This window comes from Mobula birostris, chromosome 1, assembly GCF_030028105.1.
Source record: "Mobula birostris isolate sMobBir1 chromosome 1, sMobBir1.hap1, whole genome shotgun sequence".
NCBI lineage: Eukaryota > Metazoa > Chordata > Chondrichthyes > Myliobatiformes > Myliobatidae > Mobula > Mobula birostris.
The window spans coordinates 233,114,127-233,140,109 of NC_092370.1; the positions used below are offsets into that span (position 1 = coordinate 233,114,127).

The following is a 25,983-nucleotide window of genomic DNA, read 5'->3' on the forward strand; positions in this document are numbered from 1 at the left end:
CTATCCTTTTCCATGATAATAATAAAGGCCAGGAAGCGGTGGTCACTGTCCCCCAGATGCTCACCCACTGAGAGATCTGTGATCTGACCCGGTTCATTACCTCTAACTAGATCTAGTATGGCATATATATATATATAGATAGACAGAGAGAGAACTATATATATATATATACAAATAAATTAGATAAGTCGTGCAAAAAGTGAGCAAATCATAGTGAGGTAGTGTACATAGGTTCATTGTTCATTCCTGAATCTGATGGCAGAAGGGAAGAAGCTGTTCCTAGAATGCTGAGTGTGTATCTTCAGACCTCGTTCTTGATGGTAGCAATGAGAAGAGGGAATGTCCTGGGTGATGGGCGTCCTTGATGACTGCCGCCTTTTTGAGGCATTACCTCTCGAGGACATCCTTGATGCTGCAGAGGCCAGTACCCACGATGGAGATGTCTGAGTTTGCAACTTCCTGCAGCTTTTTCCAGTCCTGTGCAGTGGCTCCTCCATACCAGATCCCGTGCAGTGGCCCCTCCATACCAGGTCCTGTGCACTGGCCCCTCCATACCAGGTCCTGTGCACTGGCCCCTCCATACCAGGTCCTGTGCACTGGCCCCTCCATACCAGGTCCTGTGCACTGGCCCCTCCATACCAGGTCCCATGCAGTGGTCCCTCCATACCAGGTCCTGTGCAGCGGCCCCTCCATACCAGGTCCCATGCAGTGGTCCCTCCATACCAGGTCCTGTGCAGCGGCCCCTCCATACCAGGTCCCATGCAGTGGTCCCTCCATACCAGGTCCTGTGCAGTGGCCCCTCCATACCAGGTCCTATGCAGTGGTCCCTCCATACCAGGTCCTGTGCAGTGGCCCCTCCATACCAGGTCCTATGCAGTGGTCCCTCCATACCAGGTCCTGTGCAGTGGCCCCTCCATACCAGGTCCTATGCAGTGGTCCCTCCATACCAGGTCCTGTGCAGCAGCCCCTCCATACCAGGTCCTGTGCACTGGCCCCTCCATACCAGGTCTCGTTCACTGGCCCCTTCATACCAGGTCCTGTGCAACCAGTTAGAAATTTGTGAGTGTCTTTGGTGACATACTCAAACTCTTCAAACTCCTAATGAAACTTAGCCACTGTCATGCCTTCTCCGTAATAGCATCAATATGTTGGGCCCAGGATAGATCTTCAGAGATGGTGTGAAACCACTCTCCCATTCCATTGCTAATCACTTGATGAGGACTGATGCGTGTTCCCTCAACCTCCCCTTCCTGACGTCCATAATCAAATCCTTGGTCTTACTGATGTTGAGTATAAGGTTGTTGTTGTGGTACCAGTCAACCAGCTGATCGATCTCACTGCCAACAATAGTTCTGACATCAGCAAATTTATAGACGGTGTTTAAGTTGTGCCTAGCCACACAGCCATGGGTTTAGAGAGAGGGTAGAGCAATGGGATGCATCATCGACTTGCACCAGTGTTGATTGTCAATGAGGGGGAGATGGTATTTCCAGTCTGCACTGACTGTGGCATCACGGTGAGGAAGTTCGGGATCCAGATGCAAGGGAGGGACAGAGGCCCAGGTTGTGGCGCTTGTTGATTAACACTGAGGGTATGATGATGTTGAACACTGAGTTGTAATCAATAAACAGCAGCCTGACATAGGTACTTATACTGTTCAAGTGTTTCAAAGCCGAGTGGAGAGCCAGTGAGATTGCGTCTACTGTCGACCTGTTGTGGTGATAGGCAAATTGCAGTGGGTCCAGGCCCTTGCTTAGATAGGAGTTAATTCTAACCATGACCAATCTCTCAAAGCTCTTCATCACAGTAGATGTGAGTGCCACTGGGTGATAGTCATTGAGGCAGTTCACCCTGCTCTTCTTGGGCACTGGTATGATTGTTGCCATTCTGAAGCAGGTAAAAACCTCCAAATGCTGCAGTGAGAGATTGAAGATGTCCTCGAACACTCCCACCTGTTGGTTGGCACAGGTTCTCAGCTCCCACCAGGTACACCATCACAGGGCCTGAGGCCTTGTGAGGGTTCACTCTCTTGAATGAAGTTCTGATGTTGGCCTCTGAGACAGAGGTCACAAGGTCACCAGGTAATACAAGGATTTGAACAGGTGTAGTTTTATTCTCCCTTTCCGTGAAGCCTCCGTCAGTCACAGTCAAACATGGATGATGCATTCTAGCTGTCTAAATATGCAAGCTAGGGCAGTACAATAAGGAGAGCAAGCTGTTGCCCATGCAGGAAACTCCCGCTCCCCATGCATCTGATGAACCCAAAGTAAGGGCAAAGACTGATACAGTTTGGCACCAGCAACAGTGCAGGTATCACCAGTCAGTGTTGAACTCAACGTGAGACTGTTTTATGGACACCTGGTCTGGATTTTCCCCTCGGGGTTTGGATCTGAAGCCCATGAGTCCCATGCAAGGCTGAGGAGGTTTGCGATCAGAGTTTTCCTTCTGCTAGATGAGCTGCCAACCAGCTGATAAGCCCCTTCTACCCAAAGTGACTGGTTTCAAGGTGCCAGTATCCTGCCTTTGCCCCTTCTCCTGTCGGGAGAAATGGTTCTGCCGGGCTTTGTACCTGAGCCAAAAGCAAAGGCCAGGGAATGCACTTGGTTGTCAGAGGCTATTTCAGGTTCATGCCATTGGGAGCATTCAATCCCTTTCAAAGCATGCATAAAGGTCATTGAGTCCAGCTGGGAGTGCAGCACCACAGCCATTCATGACAATAGGTTTCACCTCAGAAGAAGTAATGTCCTGAAAACTCTGCCAGAGCTGACGTGCATCCAGTTCTGTCTCTAACTTCAACAGGAATCGTTTCTTCACTCTTAAAATAACCTTCCTTAGGTTATACTTGGACTTCTTGGATAGTTCTGGATCACCGGTCTTGAATGCCACAGATCCAACCCTCAGCTGTCTGTGAATCCCCTGGTTCATCCATGGCTTTTGGTTTGTGTATCAAGGCCATCTTCAACAGGCAATGCTCCAAAGGACCACTCCCCAGGACACGCCCTCTTCTCATTGCTGCCATCAGAGAGGAGGTACAGGAGCCTGAAGACACGCACTCAACATTTTAGGAACAACTTCTTCAACTCCACCTTCACATTTCTGTATGGACGATGAACCCATGAATTCTACCTCGCTAGCTTTTTGCGCTGCTAACTTAATTCTTTACATATTCTTCTTATTATAATTGATAATATATTTTATTTATTGCACTGTACTGCTTCTGTAAAGCAGCAAATTTCATGACATATTCTCAGTGGGCACTTTAGTAGGTACACCTGCTCGTTAATGTAAATATCAAATCAGCCAATCATGTGGCAGCAACTCAATGCATAAAAGCATACAGACGTGGTCAAGAGTTTGAGTTGTTGTTCAGACCAAACACCAGAATGGGGAAGAAATGTGATTCAAGTGACTTTGACCATAGAGTAATTGTTGGTGCCAGACAGGGTGATTTGGGTATTTCAGATTTTGGGTATTTCACGCACAACAGTCTCTAGAGTTTACGTGAATGGTGCAGAAACAGTGAGTGGCAATTTTCTGAGTAAAAGTGTCTTGTTAATGAGAGAGGTCAGAGAAGAATGACCATACTGGTTCAAGCTGACAGGAAGGTTACGGTAACTGAGATAACCATGTGTTATGACAATGGTTGCAGAAGGACATCCCTGAATGCACAATGTGTCCAATCTTGAAGTGAATGAGCCCCAGCAGCAGAAGGCCACACAGGGTTTTACTGGTGTCCAAATGAAGTGGCTACTGAGCGCATGTTAATGATAATAAACGCGATTGTGATTCTGAAGAGGTCTTCTCACAGACAACTAATGAGTATCTACCTGAGCTGTGAAGTTTTTCCAGCATATTTTGCTTACATTTTAGTGGTTCAATTTGATACCAGAGATAGGGCGGCATGGTAGCATAGTGGCGAGCACAACGCTTTACAGTACTAGCGACCCGGGTTCAATTCCTGACACTGCCTGTAAGGAGATTGTACGTTCTGTGCGGCATTCCTCCGGGTGCTCCGGTTTTCTCCCACATTCCAAAAGGCGTACGCTGTCGGCCGGTTAGTTGGTCGTTGCAAATTGTCCCGTGATTAGGCTAGGATTAAACTGGGGGATTGCTGGGCAGAGTGGCTCGAAGGGCCAGAAGGGCCTACTCCATGTTGACTCTAAACAACAAATGTATAGTTTACAATCTGAAGTACATCCACAAAACAGAAGAAAAGAATGAAACTCAGTAAAACAGTAGAGCTCCCCCTCGCACACACAAGCATCAACCCTCCCCCCACTTGCCACAGCAAAAGCATCAATCCCCATCACCCAGCATGCAGGCAACTGCAAAGCCCCCTAAAGACCATGGTCTAGAGTCCATCAAAAATAACAGTCCGTCTCAACACTTCAACATCTCAGACAGGCTCTCTGTCTCACTAGTGAGGGAGAGATATTGCTCCTGCAACGGATGACAGGGAGTACAACAGCCTGCTGTTTCGATGTTACAATCTGCAGCATCACTGATTTCTGTTACATAGCCAATTTTATTTAACCATATAAGAATGACAGCACGGAAACAGTTAATTTGATTTGATTTATTTATTTAGAGGTACAGCACATTGTTCCTTAAACACATGAAAATACGCTACTGTTTATGAAAAATTTGTCAAAGAATGGGAGTCAGTGAACAACAAAATTCAGCAGATATTTAAGCAAAGGAGATTAAACACCATTTCTTAGATATTTTACAATAACATTATACTTTAACATTTAAAATGCTCTCATTAGCTCTACTTTTTTTGCGGATCCACTTGAAAACTTGGTTTCCTGTTAATTAATTTATTAAGAAACAGTCCAGAATGGGCCATTCTGGCCCTTCAACCCGCGAAACCTAGCAATCCCTAATTTAATCCTACCCTAATCACGGGACAATTTGCAATGACCAATTAACCTACTAACCAGTATGTCTTTGGACTGTGGGAGGAAACTGGAGCACCAGGAGGAAACCTACGTGTTCCACAGGGAGGATGTACAGAAACTCCCACAGATTGCATTGGAATTGAACTCCGAACTTAGACACTCTGAGCATTAACCACTATGGTACTATGGCATTCAATATTATGAAATATTGAATTGTCAGAAAAGGCAGAAGCTCAGACAATAACTTTAGTAAGAAAATTAACAGAAACAGTGTCACATTCAAAAGCTACAGGCAGGGAATGAGAGAGAAAAGTTGTAAAGGATTTAAAAGGTTTTAATTCCCACAATATGTCCTGTATGCAATGGAGAGTATAACTAAAATAAGAAAACGTGGTTCAACGACTCTCACTCTGAAAACTTGATATTTTTTATCTTTTAGCAAAAACTAGCGAAAGGTGGGTGAAATAGGCATCCTTCCGGAATTAGATATTAGAGTTGAGGTTACTCGCGGTCACGGCCAATGACGTCATCGAGTGGGCGGAGTCGTCGGAATGCCGGGCCGCACCTTCGCGACGTCACCGGGAGAGGCACGTGGGACGCCGCGGCGGCTTGCCATTGGCGGCGGGTTGCGACATGACGTCCTTCCGGTGTTTGTCTACCCTCCCCTCTCGTTCGCTCCTCAGCCCGCCAGCTGTTCTGGGTCTCTTCTCTCTCTCTCTCAGACTCACGCTTCAGTCGGTGGGCAGGGGTTCCAGCTGATCCGCAAACGGTGCTGGGCGAGGGGTGGCCGAGCAGGGGACCCGGTGGGGAGAGCTGACGAGGCGAGCAGTATGGAGAGCAAGCTAGCGCCCAACGGGGACATTTACAGCACGGTCAACGGGTTCATGGAGAAAGCGCACTCGGAGAGCAAAGCTAGCGCCCGGAAGAACGGTTTCGTCAAGCCGGGCTTTGCTCAGAATGGGCAGGTAAGGCGGGGGCGCCGGGGCTGGCCAGGTGTTGAGGGACGCGCTATGGATGGTTAAGCTTGTGGGGTGTGATGTGTGGAACTTGTTGCCGGCCAATACGGACATTGTGGAAGTCTCACGTAGAAAAGCAAAGTGAAGACGTTTGGGAACGTTGAGCATTTCCTGCGATATTACTTAACTTTATAATCTCGAAGTTCTTTGGCAACTATTCCATTTAAATGTAACTGCACCAGGGATAACGTTAACTCTTGCTAAAATTGTATCGAAAACATGGGCTGACTGTTGAACTAATCTAGAGTAATTTTATAAGCCGCCTATGTAATTGAAGTTTTGTCAAGACTCACTGGAAAAATGGTGTCTGTCCACCTGATCTAAATCTTTACTGCGGTGTGGAATCTTTTGAAATAGTTTCTGGAAAAACCGTATACACATCTGGTGAGCAGTTTTTGAATGTCATTTGATTTTCTAATTCGTTGTAGTAATGAAGTATCATTTTGTGCTACTTTGCCCTAATAGATTTTTTTAAACTAGTAATATTATCCTATAATGAATTATTTCTATAAAATTATCTACACTAACATTCTGTTTCTCCCAAAATATCTATCAAATTCATTGTTGTAGTTGGTATTTCACTAATTTTCTGTGAGACTTCCACAGAGTCCAAGGACAGGTTGAATGTATTGGCTGGCAACAAGTTCTGCACATCACACCTGTGTACACAAGGGGTACAAACATGTCCATGGGAGTATTCAGAGTGTCTTTTTTCACTGCATTCCTTTCTGTTAGTTCATTGGTGTTTTCTATACTCTATCATTATGTATATATTGATCCTGAGTTTGTGGATCTGGATACATCGACTGTTTATTCCTCTCCATGGATGCTGTCTGACTTTCTCAGTTCCTTCAGCACTTTGTGTGTGTGTTGCACAAGGTTTCCAGCATCTACAGAATCTCGTGTCTATTAATTTTAGCTCGTAATATTTCTGAACTGGGTTCTAAAGAGGATGATCTTGGTTTAATCCCCCAGTGGCAGGTGGGCATTGCTGCTAGATGCCCATAAAAGGTACGTACAGGTCAGGTGTACTGTCTCTAGCAGTACAGGTGGAGAACGAACTCCAGTAAATGTGGTCGTCTCCATTCGTTTAGATCAGTGCAGCGTCAGGAATATTCAGTCTTGCAGCAGCCAAGCTGTTTGATTGGCAGCCCCTGCAACACAGGTGCTCCAGACCTTTAGTATCATTGATAAAATTCATGCGGTAACTTGTTAAGACTTATTGAACTGCATTGCCAGAATGAAAAAACTGAACAAACATGGGAATGGCATCACTTCCCCATTTATATGTGCAAGTAAGGATGATCTTATTTTATTGTCAGCATCTAAATCTAAGAACTACTTACACAGTAGCACCACAGTGGCCTCTTCAGCAAACAGCTCAGCACTGAGTTGCAGGTCGGCCTGAAAACATGAAAATCTGCAGGTGCTGGAAATCTAAGCAACATTGATTTCTCAAACTTACAGTAATTGCCTCCCTTCACTATTCCCCATTCCTTTTTCCCTCTCTTTATCTCCTTACTTGGCCATCACCCCACTCTGATACTCCTCTTCTCCTTTCTTCCATGGTCTTCTACCTTCTCCTATTAGATTCCCCTTTCTCCTGCCCTTATCTTTTTCACCAATCAACTTCCCAGTTCCTTACTTCACCCCTTCCCCACCCCCTACCTCCAACCTTCTTATTCTGATATCTTTTTTTCCCAGTCCTGATGAAGGGTCTCGGCCCAAAAAAATCCACTCTTGTATAAATGTCACCTGGCCTGCTGAGTTCCTCCAGCATTTCGTGTGTTGTGAGGGTTGGCCTGCTTCAGAAAAGGGAGGGGCAAATCTATTGCTTACATCTTGGTGTCATTAGCAAACTTGGATATGTAGCTTTTTATCTTGATACCTGGCATTGGTCAGGCTTCAGTATGAGTTTGCAGAATATTACTGGTTCTGCTTCCTGCCAGTTTGAGAAGCTTCCCAGTTGCCCTTTGTCTCCTCAATTTCCTTCCCAGTTTATTTCCTGTAACTTGGTCTTGAGGAAAAGACTTTGAAAGTCAATAAAACATCCATAGACATTTTGTAGTCCTCTAGTCCATTGATGCCTGGTATGTTACATTCTTTACTGTTGAGAAAGCAATTGTATTTACCATCAGGTTTTAATGAATCCACTTGTTCCTGCTTCTGTTCTGTTTTGTGCCTTTGCTTTTCATCCAGCCACTAGTCTGATAGTTTGCAATTTTTTTTTAACCCCTTATCAATCCCAAGAGACGGCCTAACAAGAGGTTTATTAACTTCCAGTCTTGATTCCTGGGCCCTGAGGTAACCGAGCTAGAACTGTAGGTGGGCCTGGTTGGTTTGTGAAGTGGTGCACCTCTTGAGCCCTTTAACCTGGGCTTTGGTGCTCCTGGTGTGTGGAGTCGGGATTCTCAATAACATGGGCTTATTAAGTGTAATCAGACACAAGATTCTGCAGGTGCTGGAAATCTTGAGCAACACACGATACTGGAGGTTAGGCATAATAAGTTTGCAGACAACACAAACACTGGAGTTGTGGGAGGGTATAGACCAGCTGGGCATTGAAATGACAGCTGGAACTTAATCCAGACAGGTGGGGTGTTGCTCTTGAGAGTTGAACGCAAGCAGAAAATTGCAGGTTTCTTGATCGTTGGTGTACAGGGCATTCTGGGGTTGAAAGTCTGTCGTGCCCTGAAAGTGGCAACGCAAGTGTACACAGTGGTAAATAAGTAGTACTTCCCTTCATTGGTCATGGCATTGACTATAAAATCAGGTTGTGGTAGTATAAATCTTTGGTTAGCCACAATTGGACAATCTTGTGCATTTCTGGTCACTGCATCATAGGAAGGATGTGTAGCCTATGGAGAAGGTGCAAAAAATGCTCACCAAGATTTTACCTGGATTCGAGGGCATCAGAAATAAGACGCTGGGTAAAAATTGTTTTCTCTAGAGTGTTAGAGACTGAAGTTTGACTTGGTAGAAATATAGGCAGTTCTGCTTTAATAGGTGTTTCCGCAACACAGATTGGATTACTTTCCTTTATACTTTATTGTCGCCAAGCAATTGATACTAGAACGTACAATCATCACAGCGATATTTGATTCTGCACTTCCTGCTCCCTGGATTACAAATCAATAGTAAATATTAAAAATTTAAATTATAAATCATAAATAGAAAATAGAAAAATGGAAAGTAAGGTAGTGCAAAAAAACCGAGAGGCAGGTCTGGATATTTGGAGGTTACGGCCCAGATCTGGGTCAGGATCCGTTCAGCAGTCTTATCACAGTTGGAAAGAAGCTGCTCCCAAATCTGGGATTAGAGAACTTTTGAATTGCTTATTTTGCTTAAACTGAACTGGTCGTAACAGAATTTCCATTGGGCACTAGAGATTCATTTGAGTATCTTTGGAAACTAATAAGTGGGGAAAGAAAACTAAGTGTGTGTGTGTTCGGGGGAGGTGCACTGTTTACAGGTAACCTTGCTGCAGTAATCAGACACCATTACCTCAAGACCACAGGCTGCTAGTTTCACCATGGGTGACCATTAGAGACTGACAAGTAAACAACAGGAATTCTGCAGATGCTGGAAGTTCAAGCAACACACATCAAAGTTGCTGGTGAACGCAGCAGGCCAGGCAGCATCTCTAGGAAGAGATACAGTCGACGTTTCAGGCCGAGACCCTTCGTCAGGACTAACTGAAGAGTTAGTAAGAGATTTGAAAGTGGGAGAGGGAGATCCAAAATGATAGGAGAAGACAGGAGGGGGAGGGATGGAGCCAAGAGCTAGACAGGTGATTGGCAAAGGGGATATGAGAGGATCATGGGACAGGAGGCCCGGGGAGAAAGATGGGTGGGGGGGGAACCCAGAGGATGGGCAAGGGGTATAGTCAGAGGGAGAAAAAGGAGAGTGAGAGAAAGAATGTGTGTATAAAAATAAATAACGGATGGGGTACGAGGGGGAGATGGGAGACTGACAGTGATTGCTTCTATTGATTAAGGATATTTTATTAAACAATGTAATATATAGCTTTTAGTACTTGTAGTTTGCATTAGTAAGATACAGCTATTAAAATGCCTTTTTAAAAATCTGTGGAAAAATAACTATTGCAAATCTGAAACTCTGGCCCCTAAGCCCCTTTCTTCCCCCTACCCGCCATTGACTCAAATGTTTGTGATTTAAAAAAATATATATATATAGAGCAAGGTTTCTTAGCGATGAAACTGATATGTGATAACAGAACTGTGTGAATATAAAAGTATGAGGAGCCTCAATAGGGAAGGTAGCTTGCCCCACCCACCCCCATGGCAGCAATGCATGTACAGGTTGAGCACCCCTAATCTGAAAAACCTGAAATCCCAAACTTTTTTGAGTGACATGCTGCCACAAATGGAAAATCCCACAAGGCATTGGGAAGGTTTCCAGGTGACACGCAGATCTCTGCAAACCATCCTGCTTTAGGTGTGAAGTATTTATTTTTTTGGTTGTATATCCCTCTGCATATTCCTATTCAGACTTTGGGACAATCAATTGTTAAGCTTGTTCTGAATTCTGTTGCATTGAGCTTGTAATTGTAAAGTTCCACCCAGGAGTGACTAATAATGATTCAGTTCACTCGGAGAATGTAGGAAGAAACCATACAGAACCTCAAACGATTCAGTTCACTCGGAGAATGTAGGAAGAAACCATACAGAACCTCAAACTGTATGTAAATTACAATTAGAAATGTGTAAAAAGTACAGGGCAAAAAGAGCAAAATATGAACATTGCCTCAAACCATTTAGAAACCCAGTGGTGGAGGGGAAGAAGCTGTTCCTAAAATGTTGAGTGTTGGTCTTCAAGCTCTTGTACCTCCTCCCTAAGGAAGTAATGAGAAAAGGCATGTCCTGGATGGTGAATGGCGCCAATGATGGATGCCACTTTCTTGAGGCACTGCCTTTGAAGATGTCGTCTGCGGTGGGGAGGCTTGTGTCCCAGATGGAGCTGGCTCACTTTACAATCCTCTGTAGTTTTTTCCAATCCTGTGCATTGGAGTCTCCATACCAAACCATGATGCAACCACTCAGTGTTCCCCACATCTATAGAAACTTGCAAGTCTTTGGCAACATGCCCAAAGTCTCTGTCCTCAAGCCATTCACTGAGATTATGGATGATCTTTATACTCAGCATTTTATTGCACTGACCCTATATTTCCTTAATTCATTTAAATCAATGTGTAGAAATGTGTTTCAATACAGTCATTTCAGGGATGGTGATGTTTGTGTTTTCAAAATAAGTTAGCTCCTGTAATAACTGTGGAGTTAACTTTCGTGCTTGTAGATGTTAGTGTGGCAATGCATGTCAGTTAAAGATGGAGGAGATTTAATATATGTATTATACAATGTGACAAATGTCAGTAGTTTGCATAATACAGAAGTTTTGACATGGGGTGGCACGTAGCATAGTTGTTAGCACCACACTTTACAGTATCAGCAACCCAGGTTCAGTTCTCGCCGCTGCCAGTAAGGAGTTGTTATGTTCTCCCCGTTACAACGTGGGTTTCCTCCAAAGACATACTGGTTGTTGGGTTAATTGGTCATTGTAAATTGCCCCGTGTTTAAGCTAGGGGGCTGCTGGAAGGTGCAGCTGGAAGGCCCACAAGGGCCTATTTCATGTTGTATCTCAGTAAATAAGTCTTTGAAAGTACTGTAGGTAAAAGGTGAAAAATCTATATACATGGGCTTTACGAAGAAAGATATTTATCTTGGAAATGAATAAATGAGGATGGGCTTTCTTTTGAATCTTGCAAGAGTCAAGTAATGAGGAAGGAGTTTCCCGGCAAGGCTCTGGGGTGAATTCATGTTTCCCGTTTTCGACTCAAAGTCTGAGAAAGGACTCAGTTGGTCCCAGATGATGCAGTGGTTATTATTACTGCTTCAGAAACAATTGCTTTAATTTTTAATAGTGTTGAGAGAATAAGTTGGTGATTGAAGGCGAGCACTATTGTGGAAGTTTTAATGGTCAAGTGCTATTTTGTTAATTACCTTATCCCTTGAAAGCTGGTGCCATGGCAGCCTTGTCAATGACTGTCTGTGGGGCATTTATTTATTGGGATACAGTGCAGAATATGGGGCCTCTTCTCATCACTACCTTTGTGGATGAGGTACAGGAGCTTGAGGACTGACCTCAACAATTTAGGTACAGATTCTCCTCGGACATCAGATTTTTGAAAAGTCCATGAATACTACCCTGCAATTCCTTTTGAAACTCTTTTAAATTTTAACTTTTGTCTTGCACTAAACTGCTGACAATAAGCATATGTCAGTGATAATAAACCAGATTCTGATAATGGATGCATTAATAGTTTACAGTATTAACATATCACTGTTGCTTTACCAAAGCAAAAGGAACATCCCTTGAAGGTGCGGTTTGCTTCAAATCACTTCTGGACATTGCATCATCTCCTTCCTTTATCTCGTTTGTTTTTACTTGACTTTCTTTTACCTCTAACTCTAAGGAAAACCTGAAATGGTTGTGGGCAGCCTGTACTTTAGGGTCACATCTCTGAAAGCTGAAACAAGAGAAAATCTGCAGATGCTGGAAATCCAAGTAACACATAATACTAGAGGAACTCAGCAGGCCAGGCAGCATCTATGGAAAGGAATACAGTTGACATTTCAGGCCGAGACATCGACTGGACGCTTTTTCATAGATGCTGCCTGGCCTGCTGAGTTCCTCCAGCATTTTGTTTCTCTGACAGCTGAGATGGTATTTAGGCGTAAATCTTTTATTAACAAAGGTTCAAGCTCCACTTCAGGTCATGTTGATGCATTTTCATTGACAAAAATTATTAACAGAAGCTTTCTCTTAAATGGGTTAAAATCAAAACATTTTAAAATAACTAATCCAATGTCCTTTTTTTTTTTATCCGAAATAGATAATCTAATTATCTCCTAACCTGCTGCCTTTGTTATCTAGTATCTAAGTTTTATTTAAGGTCCAGAGGAGGTTAGCAAGAATGATGGTGGGAGGAGATATAGCTGAGATAGATCTGGGAGTTAATGGATTTAGGCAAGATGTCATGGCATGTCTTTCTCCTGGGATGGAGACAGAGGTCCCACAAAAGTCTGAGAGTTGGTCTAGGTGAATTTGAGAGCAGGGTGGAAGATGAGGAAATTGAGTCCTACAGAGTCAATGTCATTGTCAGTTTGGTAGAGAAAGAGCTGGTGTAAATTGCTGGGGTACTGTACCAGAATTGGCGTAGCGAGTGCCTGTGGTTTTGTCTTTCATCTGTAGAAGATAGAAGGTATCAAAAGTGAAATTGAGAATGAGAGCATGATACTTCCCCTCCTATCAGATTTCTGAAGAGTCAAGAACCTCTTTACCTCTTTATTCCTTTTTGTTGCACTGTTATTTTTGTCATGCTTTTCCCTGAACTACTGCAAAACAAATTTCACATCATATAAGCATCTATCCTATTCATTGTCCTCAGTGTTGCCTCTGTATTGGTGAGGTCCAACTTAATTTGGGAGACTGCTTCATTTAGCACTTAACTCCATCTACCACAAAAGATAGGATTTCCTGGTGACCACCCATTTCAATTCATCTTCCCATTCTGACAGATCCATTCATGGCATCATCTACTGCTACAATGAGGCCACACTCGGGTTGGAGGAGCAGCATCTCATATTCTGTTTGGGTAGCCTCCAACCTGATGGCATTAACGTCTACTTTTCTTAACATTCCATAATTTTTCACCCTTCCCCTTCTATCTTTCTCGTCTTCATTCTAGCTTGCCTCTTGCTTTTGTTCTCTCCACCTGCCCATAACCTCCCTCTTTCCTTTCTCCCACAGTCCATTGTCCTCTCCTATCAGATTCCTTCAGCCCTTTACCTCATCCACTTATCTCATCCCAGATTCTTATTTCTTCTTCTCCTCCTCCCCCCCCCCCCGCCCCCCACCTTATTCTGGCTTCGGACCACGTCCTTGCCGATCCTGCTGAAGCATTTTGCCTCAAAACATTAACTATTTCCCTTAGATGTTGCTTACCCTGCTGGGTTCCTCCAACACTTTGTGTATGTTCCTCATGCTATGTACAACAGTGATAGTAAACCTGATTCTGATTATTGTTATGCAGTTAAGTGTTAGTGGAGTGGAATTGGTCAGGTCTTTGTTCAAGAAGGTAATGCCTTTTTGATGGAAGTGGTATACGTAGAGAACGGATGTCCAGGTAAAGATTGTTGTTGTTCGTCCATCGTATGTCGATGAGGTCCTCGACACCATTATTGATGGTGTCGAGACTAGCGCGTGATTTGGATTTAAGTGAGGGAGAGTTGCGCAGTGTCAGCCTCACTCTCTCTTCCCAATTCCCATCTGGATCCAGTGGCAAGACAGAGTCGAGACAGCTGGAGATGGGACTAGGCGCAGTGGATGACCAGGACGTCTTCTGTGTCTTGTCCTGCTCTATACGTTCCACGACGCTTGCAGAGACGGCCTTCTTGACCGTTGGACCTTCCATTGGTCTTGTCCGCTCAATCCACCGGAGTCTGTCTTCATATGCTGGGATAGACAACTCCCTATCTCACCAAGGGTTTGAGACCCGTCAGCTACTCTCATCTGGTTTAGCCGGCTTGTCGAAGCCGTTGCCTGGGGTGTGGCCGCTGTCACGTGCAAACAGCTATGGGGAGCCACAGGTGAGAGCTGAGTGCCAGGTGGGGACCAAAGGTGGACTAATCGCCTTGAAAAGGACAGACATGTTACCCCATCAGAGATGCTACCCCTCCCTGACACCCCATACACCCCAAAGATAAGCTGGTTGGAGTTAACAAAATTAAGGACATGTGAAGGAATAGGTTTAGTGGGGCAGAAAGAGGCCCACCAGTCCTGTGGATGTTGGATAAGAAATTAAAGCAGACTGTGTTTTGGGGCACCAAAGTTGGAGACTCGATCTCCAATCAGGTGAGATCTCCTAATTTGTAATGGCCTGGAAGATGCTCTGGTGTTCTGAGAAGTACAAGATCTCATGTAGCTGGCACCTGGCCTCCAAAGTAGAGGTCAATGCACAAGACTTAACAAGCAGCTGTTCTGACTAGGTCGAGATTGGTCTTAAGTGAGTAGAGTGCTGCAAGGCTGGGGGGGTTGAGGGTGGAGAAGTCTGAAGACAGTCAGCATCACATCAATTGGAAATAAAGATCAAGTAAATAAAAGGCCAGAAAGGAGAATCCAAGTGGAAGGGATTTGCTTGAAATAAGAAGGGGTCATCAGCAGAGCAGGGGTGTGAGGATTCCTTGCCAAGAAAATGGGTGCAGATGTGGCCAAAGAGCTCAACATCATATCAGGCTTGAAACTCACTCAGGTACAGGAACTTTGGGATGTGTTTTGTCACCACATACCTCAGCAAAGTGTGATGGGAAATGAGGCCAAGTTACCCTTGGGCAACATTGTCTATCTAAATGAGCAAGCAGTTTTCACATAAACCCTTGCTCACATGTTGGCATTAATGAAAATGTGTATTTGATTGCAGGAGTGATAGAGACAGTGAATAGTATTTGCCATTAAATTCTAATGCTTTTTGTTCAAATTTGTCCAGGAAAGTGAAATGACTGGAAAAGATCTGTTGGTATCTTGGCAAGCTAACTGTCAGTGCATTTGTAACTTTGAAAGATCATGCAATGCTCTTGTAATTACTAATGCTTTAATTGTCAGGAAAAGCTGATAATTAAAAGTAATTATTTTGATTAACGAGGAGCTATTTTTAATACTGAGTCACTTGGCACAATAAGACTTCCATCTCAAACAGCAATCTACCTGACAGTTTTGTCTTATCAAAACCTTGATACCAAAATGTCTGATCAAGATCACACTAGGTTGACTGTTTAGAGAAGTTGGTTTCTTTGTTCATGAGATAACAGTGACTGCATTCCAAAAAAAAATGCACTTCCAGGCCAGAGCTGTTATTAGATATGCAAATCTTACTATTAAAGATTTCAACTTTATTGGCCATTTTGCATTGTGAAGCAATCATTTTTTTACATAAATGGGATAATGGAAGTCTGAATTAAGATGTTATCTTCAAAATCTTGAGTGCTATTGATCGCATGACAATGAGCTGCAGAGGGAAAATCCTGTGCTGGAAGCTTGAAATAAAAACAATACTTGCACCACACACTTGGCATAGATGGTAATGTTGGAGCTCCAAAAAGTCATTGACCTATATCCTGCTTGGCAAGGTTACTTTGATTGTAAATTTTAGTTTGATAAGTGCTTTCCTCTTTTTAAAAAAAAAATCCAAGTGCCTAAAAGACAAGTGCAATTCACAGAACATTTGACTTATTTCAAAGGTGAGCTTGTATGCATAAGTGCAGTGAAAACCCTGCAGCAGCATCACAGGCACACAACATCTTACAAGCCGCATTCACTAAGAAGTACTTTTTTTTTTCCACAAGGAAGAACACAATTAGAACAAAATCCATTTTAGTGCAAAGGGGTCATGGTGTTGCTAAACTGTAGTGACTGGGATTTTGTAGTTTGGTTCAAGAACCAAGTGGTTGAAGGGAAGTAAATGTTCTTGGTCAAGTTGGATGGACCGGCTTCTACACTTCCTGCCTGATGGTGGCTGGGACCATATTGCATGGTTCAGATGGGGATATTTGTATGTTGCCTTGAGCCAGAGCATCCTGTAGTTACTTTAAAAATGGTGGGAGGGATGGACCTGTAATGTATTGGGCAGTGTCCACTGCTCTGTGGAGCTTGCATTCCTGTCTACAAATTGTCATACCAATGCATGATGCAACCAGTCAGGATACGATCAATAGAAGTGTTGTCTTAATTTTTCATGTTCAAAACTGGTGACTGTGTAAAGAATGCTTCATGCAACAAATGCCTGAGCAAGTCCGCATAGCTCTCGCCAATGCACATGTGAAGGACTACACCAGCCAACAAATTTTTTCAAAATTCCTCAGAAAATTTTTTTTGTTTATGATAGACCTTGAAGCTGGACACAAATATAATTTTGGACTACTTATATCCTGTAGGAATTTGGAGAATCAAGAAATTAATTTTATTGAATAGAATGTGTTTAATTGCCTAACAATGCAGATGCTTTGCAATAGTTCAACTAAGCTAAAATGTTTTGTTGATAGTTTTCATTTGTACTCAGTGTCTGATGTTTCTTCCTTAAGTGTCGAACAATAATCAGCCAACATTGAAGGATTCCATTTGCCCTGATACCATTTCTCCATGGCCGCAATGTACTGGTAAAATCTTTCACAATGTTCATCACTGACAGTGCCAAGATTTGCAGGGAAGAAGTCTAAATGGGAATGCAGAAATTAAATCTTTAGTGATGTGTTGCATTTCATGGTTTTGTATGTTTGAAGTGTGTTGTCAAGCAGCTGCATGTAGTTTGGTGCTCTGTAGTTGCCAAGAAAATTTTCAACAACATCCTTAAATACCTCCTATGCGATTTTGTCCAGTCTCACTAGAAGTTCTTTGAATTCCCTGTCATTAATGACCTGTTTGATTTGTGTATGAACAAAAACGCCTTCCTTAATCTTGGCATCAGTTATTCCAACTTGAATTAAGAATTGAAATAACAACTATTGGCAATTTCATAAAAATGGTGCATAATAGGGAAATTTCATGGTTATTTTCATGATTAGCAGCCCAAAGTCCATAAAGTACACCCGGTGAGGAAGATAAAGAATGGTAGGGTGAAGGAACCATGGGTGACAAGTGAGGTGGAAAATCTAATCAGGTGGAAGAAGGCAGCATACATGAGGTTTAGGAAGCAAGGATCAGATGGGTCTATTGAGGAATATAGGGAAGCAAGAAAGGAGCTTAAGAAGGGGCTGAGAAGAGCAAGAAGGGGGCATGAGAAGGCCTTGGCGAGTAGGGTAAAGGAAAACCCCAAGGCATTCTTCAATTATGTGAAGAACAAAAGGATGACAGGAGTGAAGGTAGGACCGATTAGAGATAAAGGTGGGAAGATGTGTGGAAGTGAGCGAGGTCCTCAATGAATACTTCTCTTGGGTATTCACCAATGAGAGGGAACTTGATGATGGTGAGGACAATATGAGTGAGGTTGATGTTCTGGAGCATGTTGATATTAAGGGAGAGGTGTTGGAGTTGTTAAAATACATTAGGATGGATAAGTCCCCGGGGCCTGACGGAATATACCCCAGGCTGCTCCATGAGGGGAGGAAGAGATTGCTGAGCCTCTGGCTAGGATTTTTATGTCCTCGTTGTCCATGGGAATGGTACCAGAGGACTGGAGGGAGGCGAATGTTGTCCCCTTGTTCAAAAAAGTTAATAGGGATAGTCCGGGTAATTACAGACCAGTGAGCCTTATTTCTGTGGTGGACAAGCTGTTAGAAAAGATTCTTAGAGATAGGACCTATGGGCATTTAGAGAATCATGGTCTGATCAGGGACAGTCAACATGGCTTTGTGAAGGGCAGATCGCGTCTAACAAGCCTGATAGGGTTCTTTGAGGAGGTGACCAGGCATATAGATGAGGGTAGTGCGGTGGATGTAATCTATATGGATTTTAGTAAGGCATTTGACAAGGTTCCACATGGTAGGCTTATTCAGAAAGTCAGAAGGCATGGGATCCAGGGAAGTTTGGCCAGGTGGATTCAGAATTGGCTTGCCTGCAGAAGGCAGAGGGCCGTGGTGGAGGGAGTACGTTCAGATCGGAGGATTGTGACTAGTGGTGTCCCACAAGGGTCTGTTCTGGGACCTCTACTTTTTGTGATTTTTTTATTAACGACCTGGATGTGGGGGTAGAAGGGTGGGTTGGCAAGTTTGCAGACGACACATAGGTTGGTGGTGTTGTAGATAGTGTAGAGGATTGTAGAGGATTGTCGAAGATTGCAGCGAGACATTGATAGGATGCAGAAGTGGGCTGAGAGGTGGCAGATGGAGTTCAACCCTGAGAAGTGTGAGGTGGTACACTTTGGAAGGACAATCTCCAAGGCAGAGTACAAAGTAAGTGGCAGGATACCTGATAGTGTGGAGGAGCAGAGGGATCTGGGGGTACACGTCCACAGATCCCTGAAAGTTGCCTCACAGGTAGATAGGGTAGTTAAGAAAGCTTATGGGGTGTTAGCTTTCATAAGTCGAGGGATAGAGTTTAAGAGCCGCGATGTAATGATGGAGCTCTATAAAACTCTGGTTCGGCCATACTTGGAGTACTGTGTCCAGTTCTGGTCGCCTCACTATAGGAAGAATGTGGAAGCATTGGAAAGGGTACAAAGGAGATTTACCAGAATGCTGCCTGGTTCAGAGAGTGTGTAATATCAGAGGTTAAGGGAGCTAGGGCTTTACTCTTTGGAGAGAAGGAGGATGAGAGGAGACATGATAGGGGTGTACAAGATAATAGGAATAGATAGAGTGGATAGCCAGCACCTCTTCCCCAGGGCACCACTGCTCAATACAAGAGGAGATAGATTTAAGGTAAGGGGTGGGAAGTTCAAGGGGGATGTTAGAGGAAGGTTTTTTACTCAGTTTAAGAGACTACTAGACAGGTATATGGAGGAATTTAAGGTGGGGAGTTATATGGGAGGCAGGGTTTGAGGGTCGGCATGACATTGTAGGCCAAAGGGCCTGTACTGTGCTATACTATTCTATGTTCTCAGAGTAAACTTGAAAAATGTTTTGGATAATATGGCAGTTTGTGGGACTGAATTCAACTCTTTTTAAAATGAAGCTCGTAGCTTTTAGACAAAGGTATAGTATAAGTAGACTGTTTTATAAATTGGTCACAAGCTGAATCTGTTCTTACTGGGCACTTTAGTGGGGGCTGTGCAAGTGGCTTAGTTGCTCATGATATTGCACAATTGTACGCAGTTGATTATGAGATCAGTTTTATCTCACCAAACTGTAGTAATTGTCTTTCTCTCTGTTCCCTTGATTAATTCATTGCTAATGCCACAAAGCATAAACGAATTGCAAGCATGTTCGCCACTAACACCGCAATCAAATTGGCAAGCAAGGCTTCACTGTGCAAGAGAATTATGTATATAAAGGGCATTAGGATGCTTCTAAGAAACATTGTGGAGCTACACGAATATTGGTCCTTTAAACTTGCTAATAAGCTTTCTGTTTCTAACCAGTTTAAAGGTTATCGTGTATTGCATTGTACTGCTGCTGCAAAGACAGCACATTTCACGACATTTGCCAGTGAAATTGGGGCGGCATGGTGGTGTAGTGGTTAGCACAGCATTTTCCAATGCCAGCGGTCCAGGTTCAATTCCTGCCTTTGTGTGTAAGGAGTTTGTGTTCTCATGACTGCGTGGGTTTCTTTCAAGTGCTCTGGTTTCCATCTACGTTGAAAGACATACTGGTTGGTAGGTTAATTGTTCATTGTAAATTGTCCCATGATTCGGCTAGGATTCAATTGGGGGATCACAGGGTGGTGAGGTTCGAAGCACCTATTCCATGTTGTATGTCATTAAATAAAATTTAAAAACCTGATTCTGGGTTTTGATGGTTCAGCCATTTCTAAAGGTAACTGGTAGTTGTATTCATAGTGGTATGATGAATCAGTAGAATCTGTTAGGAACTGCAGCTGTTAGAATATTTCATGATGGTGATACACTTTAAAGCTAACAACAAAAGAGTTGAAGTGTTTCAAGAAATTAAGGAAGTTATGAGGGTGATTACTATTTACATAATGTAAGCCTAGTCTCCTAATTGAGGTAGTCCAGTAAATTGTATAGAAATTTAAAATATTTTAAATCGTGGGAAGCTTGATGCTTGCTATATGATGAACAAAATTGTTTAAATTGAACAAGAGGGATAATTAACCGATAACACAATGAAATGATTAAACATAACCTGAATGAATTTGCTCAATTTTAAACTTATTTTTGAAGTCCTGTAACTAAAACAAAATATAACTATATTCTATACAGCAACAGACACCAGGCTCTCTTGCAATCTGCTCATGATATTTTAAATGGAGAACATTTTAAGCATAAGTCTAGTACAGAAGTGAACTTCTGACAAATGACTTTTAAGTATTCAAAGGCCTCCATGTTCCACGGAAATTTAAGTTGAGACAGCTTGCATTCTCAGATGTTGACTCCATGTTAGTGCACTTAAGAGGTTTGGATGATTTCACTGGGGATGCAAGTGAGGTCACTGTAAACACTGAATTTGCATGAAAGTCTACAGACTCTGGGTTTGCAACTTTACTGGTGTATGGATTGTGTTCTACAAGATTACTGCCTTTGTTTAATATGGTTGGCTCTCTGGGAATTTCTGTTTGTGCTTTCATTTAAAGCTTTAAATATCTTGCCTATCAGAAGTTTCAGGTTCATTCCTAAGTGACTAAAGAAAAGCAAATTATTCATGTATTCAAATGCCATGATTCATTTTTGCCCACTTAATGAATGGATATGCAGTTGTAACCAAGTTCCTCTTTCCTTTATTCATATGTAAAATAAGGAAAAAAGTCCTGTGCACATTTTTCATAAAAAAAATTCAAAGATACATATACAAAACAAAGTCAAACTTTCATGAATCATACTCCTGTTTCCTGTTACTTTTTGGTATATCATCAATTATTGTTTACAACCCTAAACATTTTGCAGCAGTTTGGGATAAATCTTGGCAAATGGGAATTTCTTGCAGATTTTCCTGCAATGACACATTTAAGGAACTGGCAGTGTTTCTTATCCCAACATTTCTTACTCCAACTTTGCTGATTTTAACATCAACCTTTCTGGCTTTTCCACTGCAACACTCTGCAAATGATATTTCTAAGGTCTTGATTTTCCTCAGTTAACAAGTCCTTACTAGTGCATTTCCTCATCCGTGTCCCTCTTCCTAAAGAGGTGGTCCCTGGGTAACCAGTGTGAACCCTTTATTGTCAGTAGTGTGGAGCAGTAGGATCTCATTGGTAGAGGATCTTGGCTGTTGAAGACAGACGTTGGACGTAAAGGCCAACACAAAATGCTGAGGAGCTCAACAAGTCAGTCAGTATTGATGGAAATGATTCAACAGTTAACATTTTGGGCCAAGACCCTTCAGGACCAGAAAGAAAGGGGGAAGACGCCATAATAAAAAGCTGGGGGCAGGGGATGGAGGATAGCTAAAGGTGATAGGTGAAACCAGGCAGGTGGAAAGGTAAAGTTTGTAGAAGGAATCAAATAGGAGATTGGACGTTGGGAGAAATGGAAGGATGGTCATTGGGGGAGATGATAGGCAGTTGAGAATGTTGAGTAAGATTAGGGAGAAAAAAAGTGGGACAATAAGACTGCCTTGTTTGACAGCAATCATTACAGAGTGGTTCTGTTGTAGATTCTTTTTAATTGATATGCCTAGTGTGGAAGATTTCAGAATTTTTATGGGTTGCTGAATTTGAGAAGGATATCTCCAAGTCTTCCCAAAGGGAGTCAAAGCTTTGAAATCAAGAAAGAACTCGGATAGTGGCTGGTGTTACTCCTACATTTCTTTCATGAAAGACAAAAGGGTTCTATAATGTCGGGGCGGGGATTACCATTTAGTTGAGTTTTGACCCTTGTTTCCCTTTTAGTAATGGATCTCACATATGATGAGTTCTCCCTTTGTTTCTCAATCAATGACACTTGAAATTTTTGTCTGGGCTGTTATTTCCTGCTACTGTTGGAAAGTAGTTACTACGTTATACTGGTGACCACCCCTTGGCAGTGCTTTTAGACATAGAGGTCTTGATTATTGATTTCTGCTAGGGAAGCAGATCATCCTAGTTCGCCCTTTTAGGCTCAATGTATGCATGCCAATTTCATTCTCTCCCAGCAAATCTCTTCTGCACCTACCCCTTGCTGTAGCATAGTCAGTGTTTTACAAAATACTTTGGCTAGGACTCTGTTGTATAGTTCTACAACAACTTCCCTGTTCTTGTATTCAGTGCCTTGACAAATTAAGCTTTCTGTACAATACCTTACTCCTGCTACCTACCAGGATTTGTGGGCTACACTGTAAGGAATCTGCTGTTCCAGGTTTCTTGGCATCATACTGTTGTGGATTTCATTGCTTTGGTTGCCACAAGTGCCAAGATGCTCCTCTGTGGACAGACTGCGAAGCTAGTCCCAGAGTCTGCTAGGCAGCAGTCAAATGATCATCTCATGATTCGTGAGAATCCCTAGCCAATGATTACTTAAAGGGAGGAGGAGCGTTCAGGGTGGCACTGAGATCCCTGAGGCGTGCAGAAACCAGTATAAGCCATCTGTTTCTGTTTGCTTGCAACTTATCCATATCTTACTGTAGCTTGTAATTTTATCATCGTTCAGTCATGCTAGTAATTTTGATATTCTTGTAATATCAAATTGGAACTTGATACTACTCTTGCAGACCCCATTCAGTTTGGATTGGCAGCATCTCCACAATCTCTATCAGCACAGGTGCATCATCAGGCTGCGTGCTTAGCCCCTTGCTGTTCTCGCTTTATACTTGTATTGAGGCTAAGTACAGCTCCAATGCCATATTTAAGTTTGCTGACAATACCACTGCCAAGGTGGTGATGAATCAGCATATAGGAGGGGAATTGAAAATCTGGCTTAGTAGTGCCACAACAACAACCTCACTCAATATCAGCCAGACCAAGGAGCTGTTGGTGACTTCACAAGGAGAAAACCAGAGGTCCATGAGCCAGTTTTCATCAATGGATCAGAGGTGAAGAGGGTCAGCAACTTTACATTCCCCTCTATCATTGCAGAGGATATGTTTTGGATCCTGCATGTAAGTGTCATTACAAAGAAAGCACAGCAGCCTATACTTAGAGATTTGCAATGATTCAGTATGTTGTCTAAAAGTTTGACAAACCAGTATAGAGAGTGATGAGTTATATTGACTGGTAGCAGTCCAGTCTGGAATTGAAATTACAATGTCCTTGAACTGAAAAGCCTACAGAAAGCAGTGGATACATCCCAGTCCGCCATGGGTAAAGCCTTCCCTACTGTTGAGCACATACAATACGTGTCTGCTGATGCAGGACTAAACCACCATCCAGTCCACACACTCTTCTTGCTGCTGTTATCTGCATTCAGGGACATGTACATATGACCTCAGGACCACACCGCTAGGTTCAGGAGCAGACGAAGGGTCTTGGTCCGAAACGTCGACTGTACCTCTTCCTAGAGATGCTGCCCGGCCTGCTGCATTCACCAGCAACTTTTATGAGTGTTATCAGGAGCAATTATTACCCTTCAGGCCCTTTAACTAGAGGGGATATTTCTCTCATCCCAACACTGAACTGTTTCCCACAGCCTATGGACTCAATTTCAAGGACTCTTCGTCTCATGTTCTCTACGTATTGCTTGTTTTCTTTTTGTTCTTTGTATTTACTGTGAATGCCTGTAAGAAAATTAATCTCGGGGTTTTATATGGTGACATCTACAGTGTTGCACAAGCCTTAGGAACATACTGTATAGCTAGGAAGCTGAAGACCTTTGCACAGTCCAGTAGTGATTTTATGTATTGCACTGTACTGCTGCAAAAAAAAATCATGACGTATGTGAGTGATAAACTTGATTCTGATATGGGAGTGGGAAGGGAGCAGGGAGAGGGGAATCATGGTTGGAAAAAGAGGGAGGGAGTAGGAAGCACCAGAGAGTCATTCTGTAATGATCAATAGACCAATTGCTTGGAATCAAATTACCTTACCTGGTGTCTCAGCTGGGTGTGTCTGTACCTGTGTCACTCCTTACCTCAGCACTTCTTCTCTGCCACCTGTCCCACACATCTCCTGGACACCTCCACCCTTGCCATTCCCAACATCCTTTGTTCCTACCTGATTTACAAACTCTCTCTCCACTCCACATTGACAAATACAGTACAGTGCTAAAGTCTTGGGCGCCCTCTGATAATAAATTTACTTTGAACTTTTGAAATTGCATTTAGTCTGTCATTTTATTACAACCTCATCCTTTTTCGTTGGTAAAAATTCTCCACACCGAGGTATTTATTTGTCATTGTAGATCTGTCCTCCAAATTGAATATTGGTTAAGTTGCAGAATAAAACCACATTTGCTCTGTATTCAGCACATGGGCACCTCAGCGTGGGGAGATAAATGAGCAATTTAAGAGCTGTTCAGTATCCTGCTATGGTTTCTAATCTGCATTTGTAATTCATAAACCACAGTGAATCAGCTTCATGTCGCCTTTCCTGGCACAAGGTGCCACATGACAAATGTAGCATGATATTATACTCCCCTGCTCTGTTTTGAAATGAGTGATAATTTCTTGCCAGTCTAACTCGTTTGGCTAAAGTCCTGCTACTTTATTACAAGTTAGACTAATTAGTCCAGGTCTTTCTAAATAACATACAGCATGCTTCCTTTTAAAATACTATATATTTTATTCTAGTGGGAGGTGATTGACCTTTTACAAGAATAGCTTAGTTTTTCATTGGTACAAGTTTTCTCCCTTCCGATCAATCTAGTCCATCTATAAACATTGGCTTATTGTGAATATCCTGCAAGCAAGTTACCTCCAGGAAAACAAATTTCAACCTCCTCTCTTGTGAAATTCATGGGCAGTATGGCATGGTAGTGTAGTGGTTAGCACACACTTTACAGTACTGGCGACCAGAGTTCATATCTTGCTGTGCTTTGTACATTCTCCCCGTGACTGTGTGGGAGAATGTACAAAGCCTTTAAGCTCCTGTTAGATGAACCTAACCCTTCCTTCCCACTTAGCTACCCAGCTACTCTGGAAAAAGACCCAGTATTCCCACAATTCTGTCAACCAACTTTAAATCTATGCCAACATGTTACCCCAAATCCCGTGTTAATTTGTACGCTAATCCCTTGTGTGCAATTTATTCAAAGGTCTTCTGAAATGTAAATACATCGTATTGGTTCTCTACATTGATTTTACTAAATTTAAAAAACCTTTAAGTTTCTTAGTCCTGATTGCTTGATTTCCTCTTCCTAAATCCATACTTCCTTTGTCCAATTCCCATGACATTTTCTAAGTGCTATGTTATGTCCTTTATAATAGGCATTAGCATATTCTCTAGAAATTGGGCTGATCAGTCTTTTTTCCCTTCACTCCATTAAAATGCCACCCTTCAACTTATAAGAATTGGTCGTGATCTTTTCCAAG

General features: G+C 42.8%; 1 protein-coding gene across 1 annotated transcript in view; it reads left to right on the top strand.

Moving 5' to 3' along the window:
* The first annotated feature begins 5,561 nt into the window (after positions 1 to 5,561).
* sptlc2a (serine palmitoyltransferase, long chain base subunit 2a) overlaps positions 5,562 to 25,983 on the top strand; it is a 146,500-nt gene continuing 126,078 nt past the window's right edge. The window contains exon 1 of the mRNA XM_072273291.1: positions 5,562 to 5,866. Coding sequence (XP_072129392.1) covers positions 5,732 to 5,866 — 135 coding nt within the window. The 5' untranslated portion in view covers positions 5,562 to 5,731. The remainder of the gene's footprint in view (positions 5,867 to 25,983) is intronic.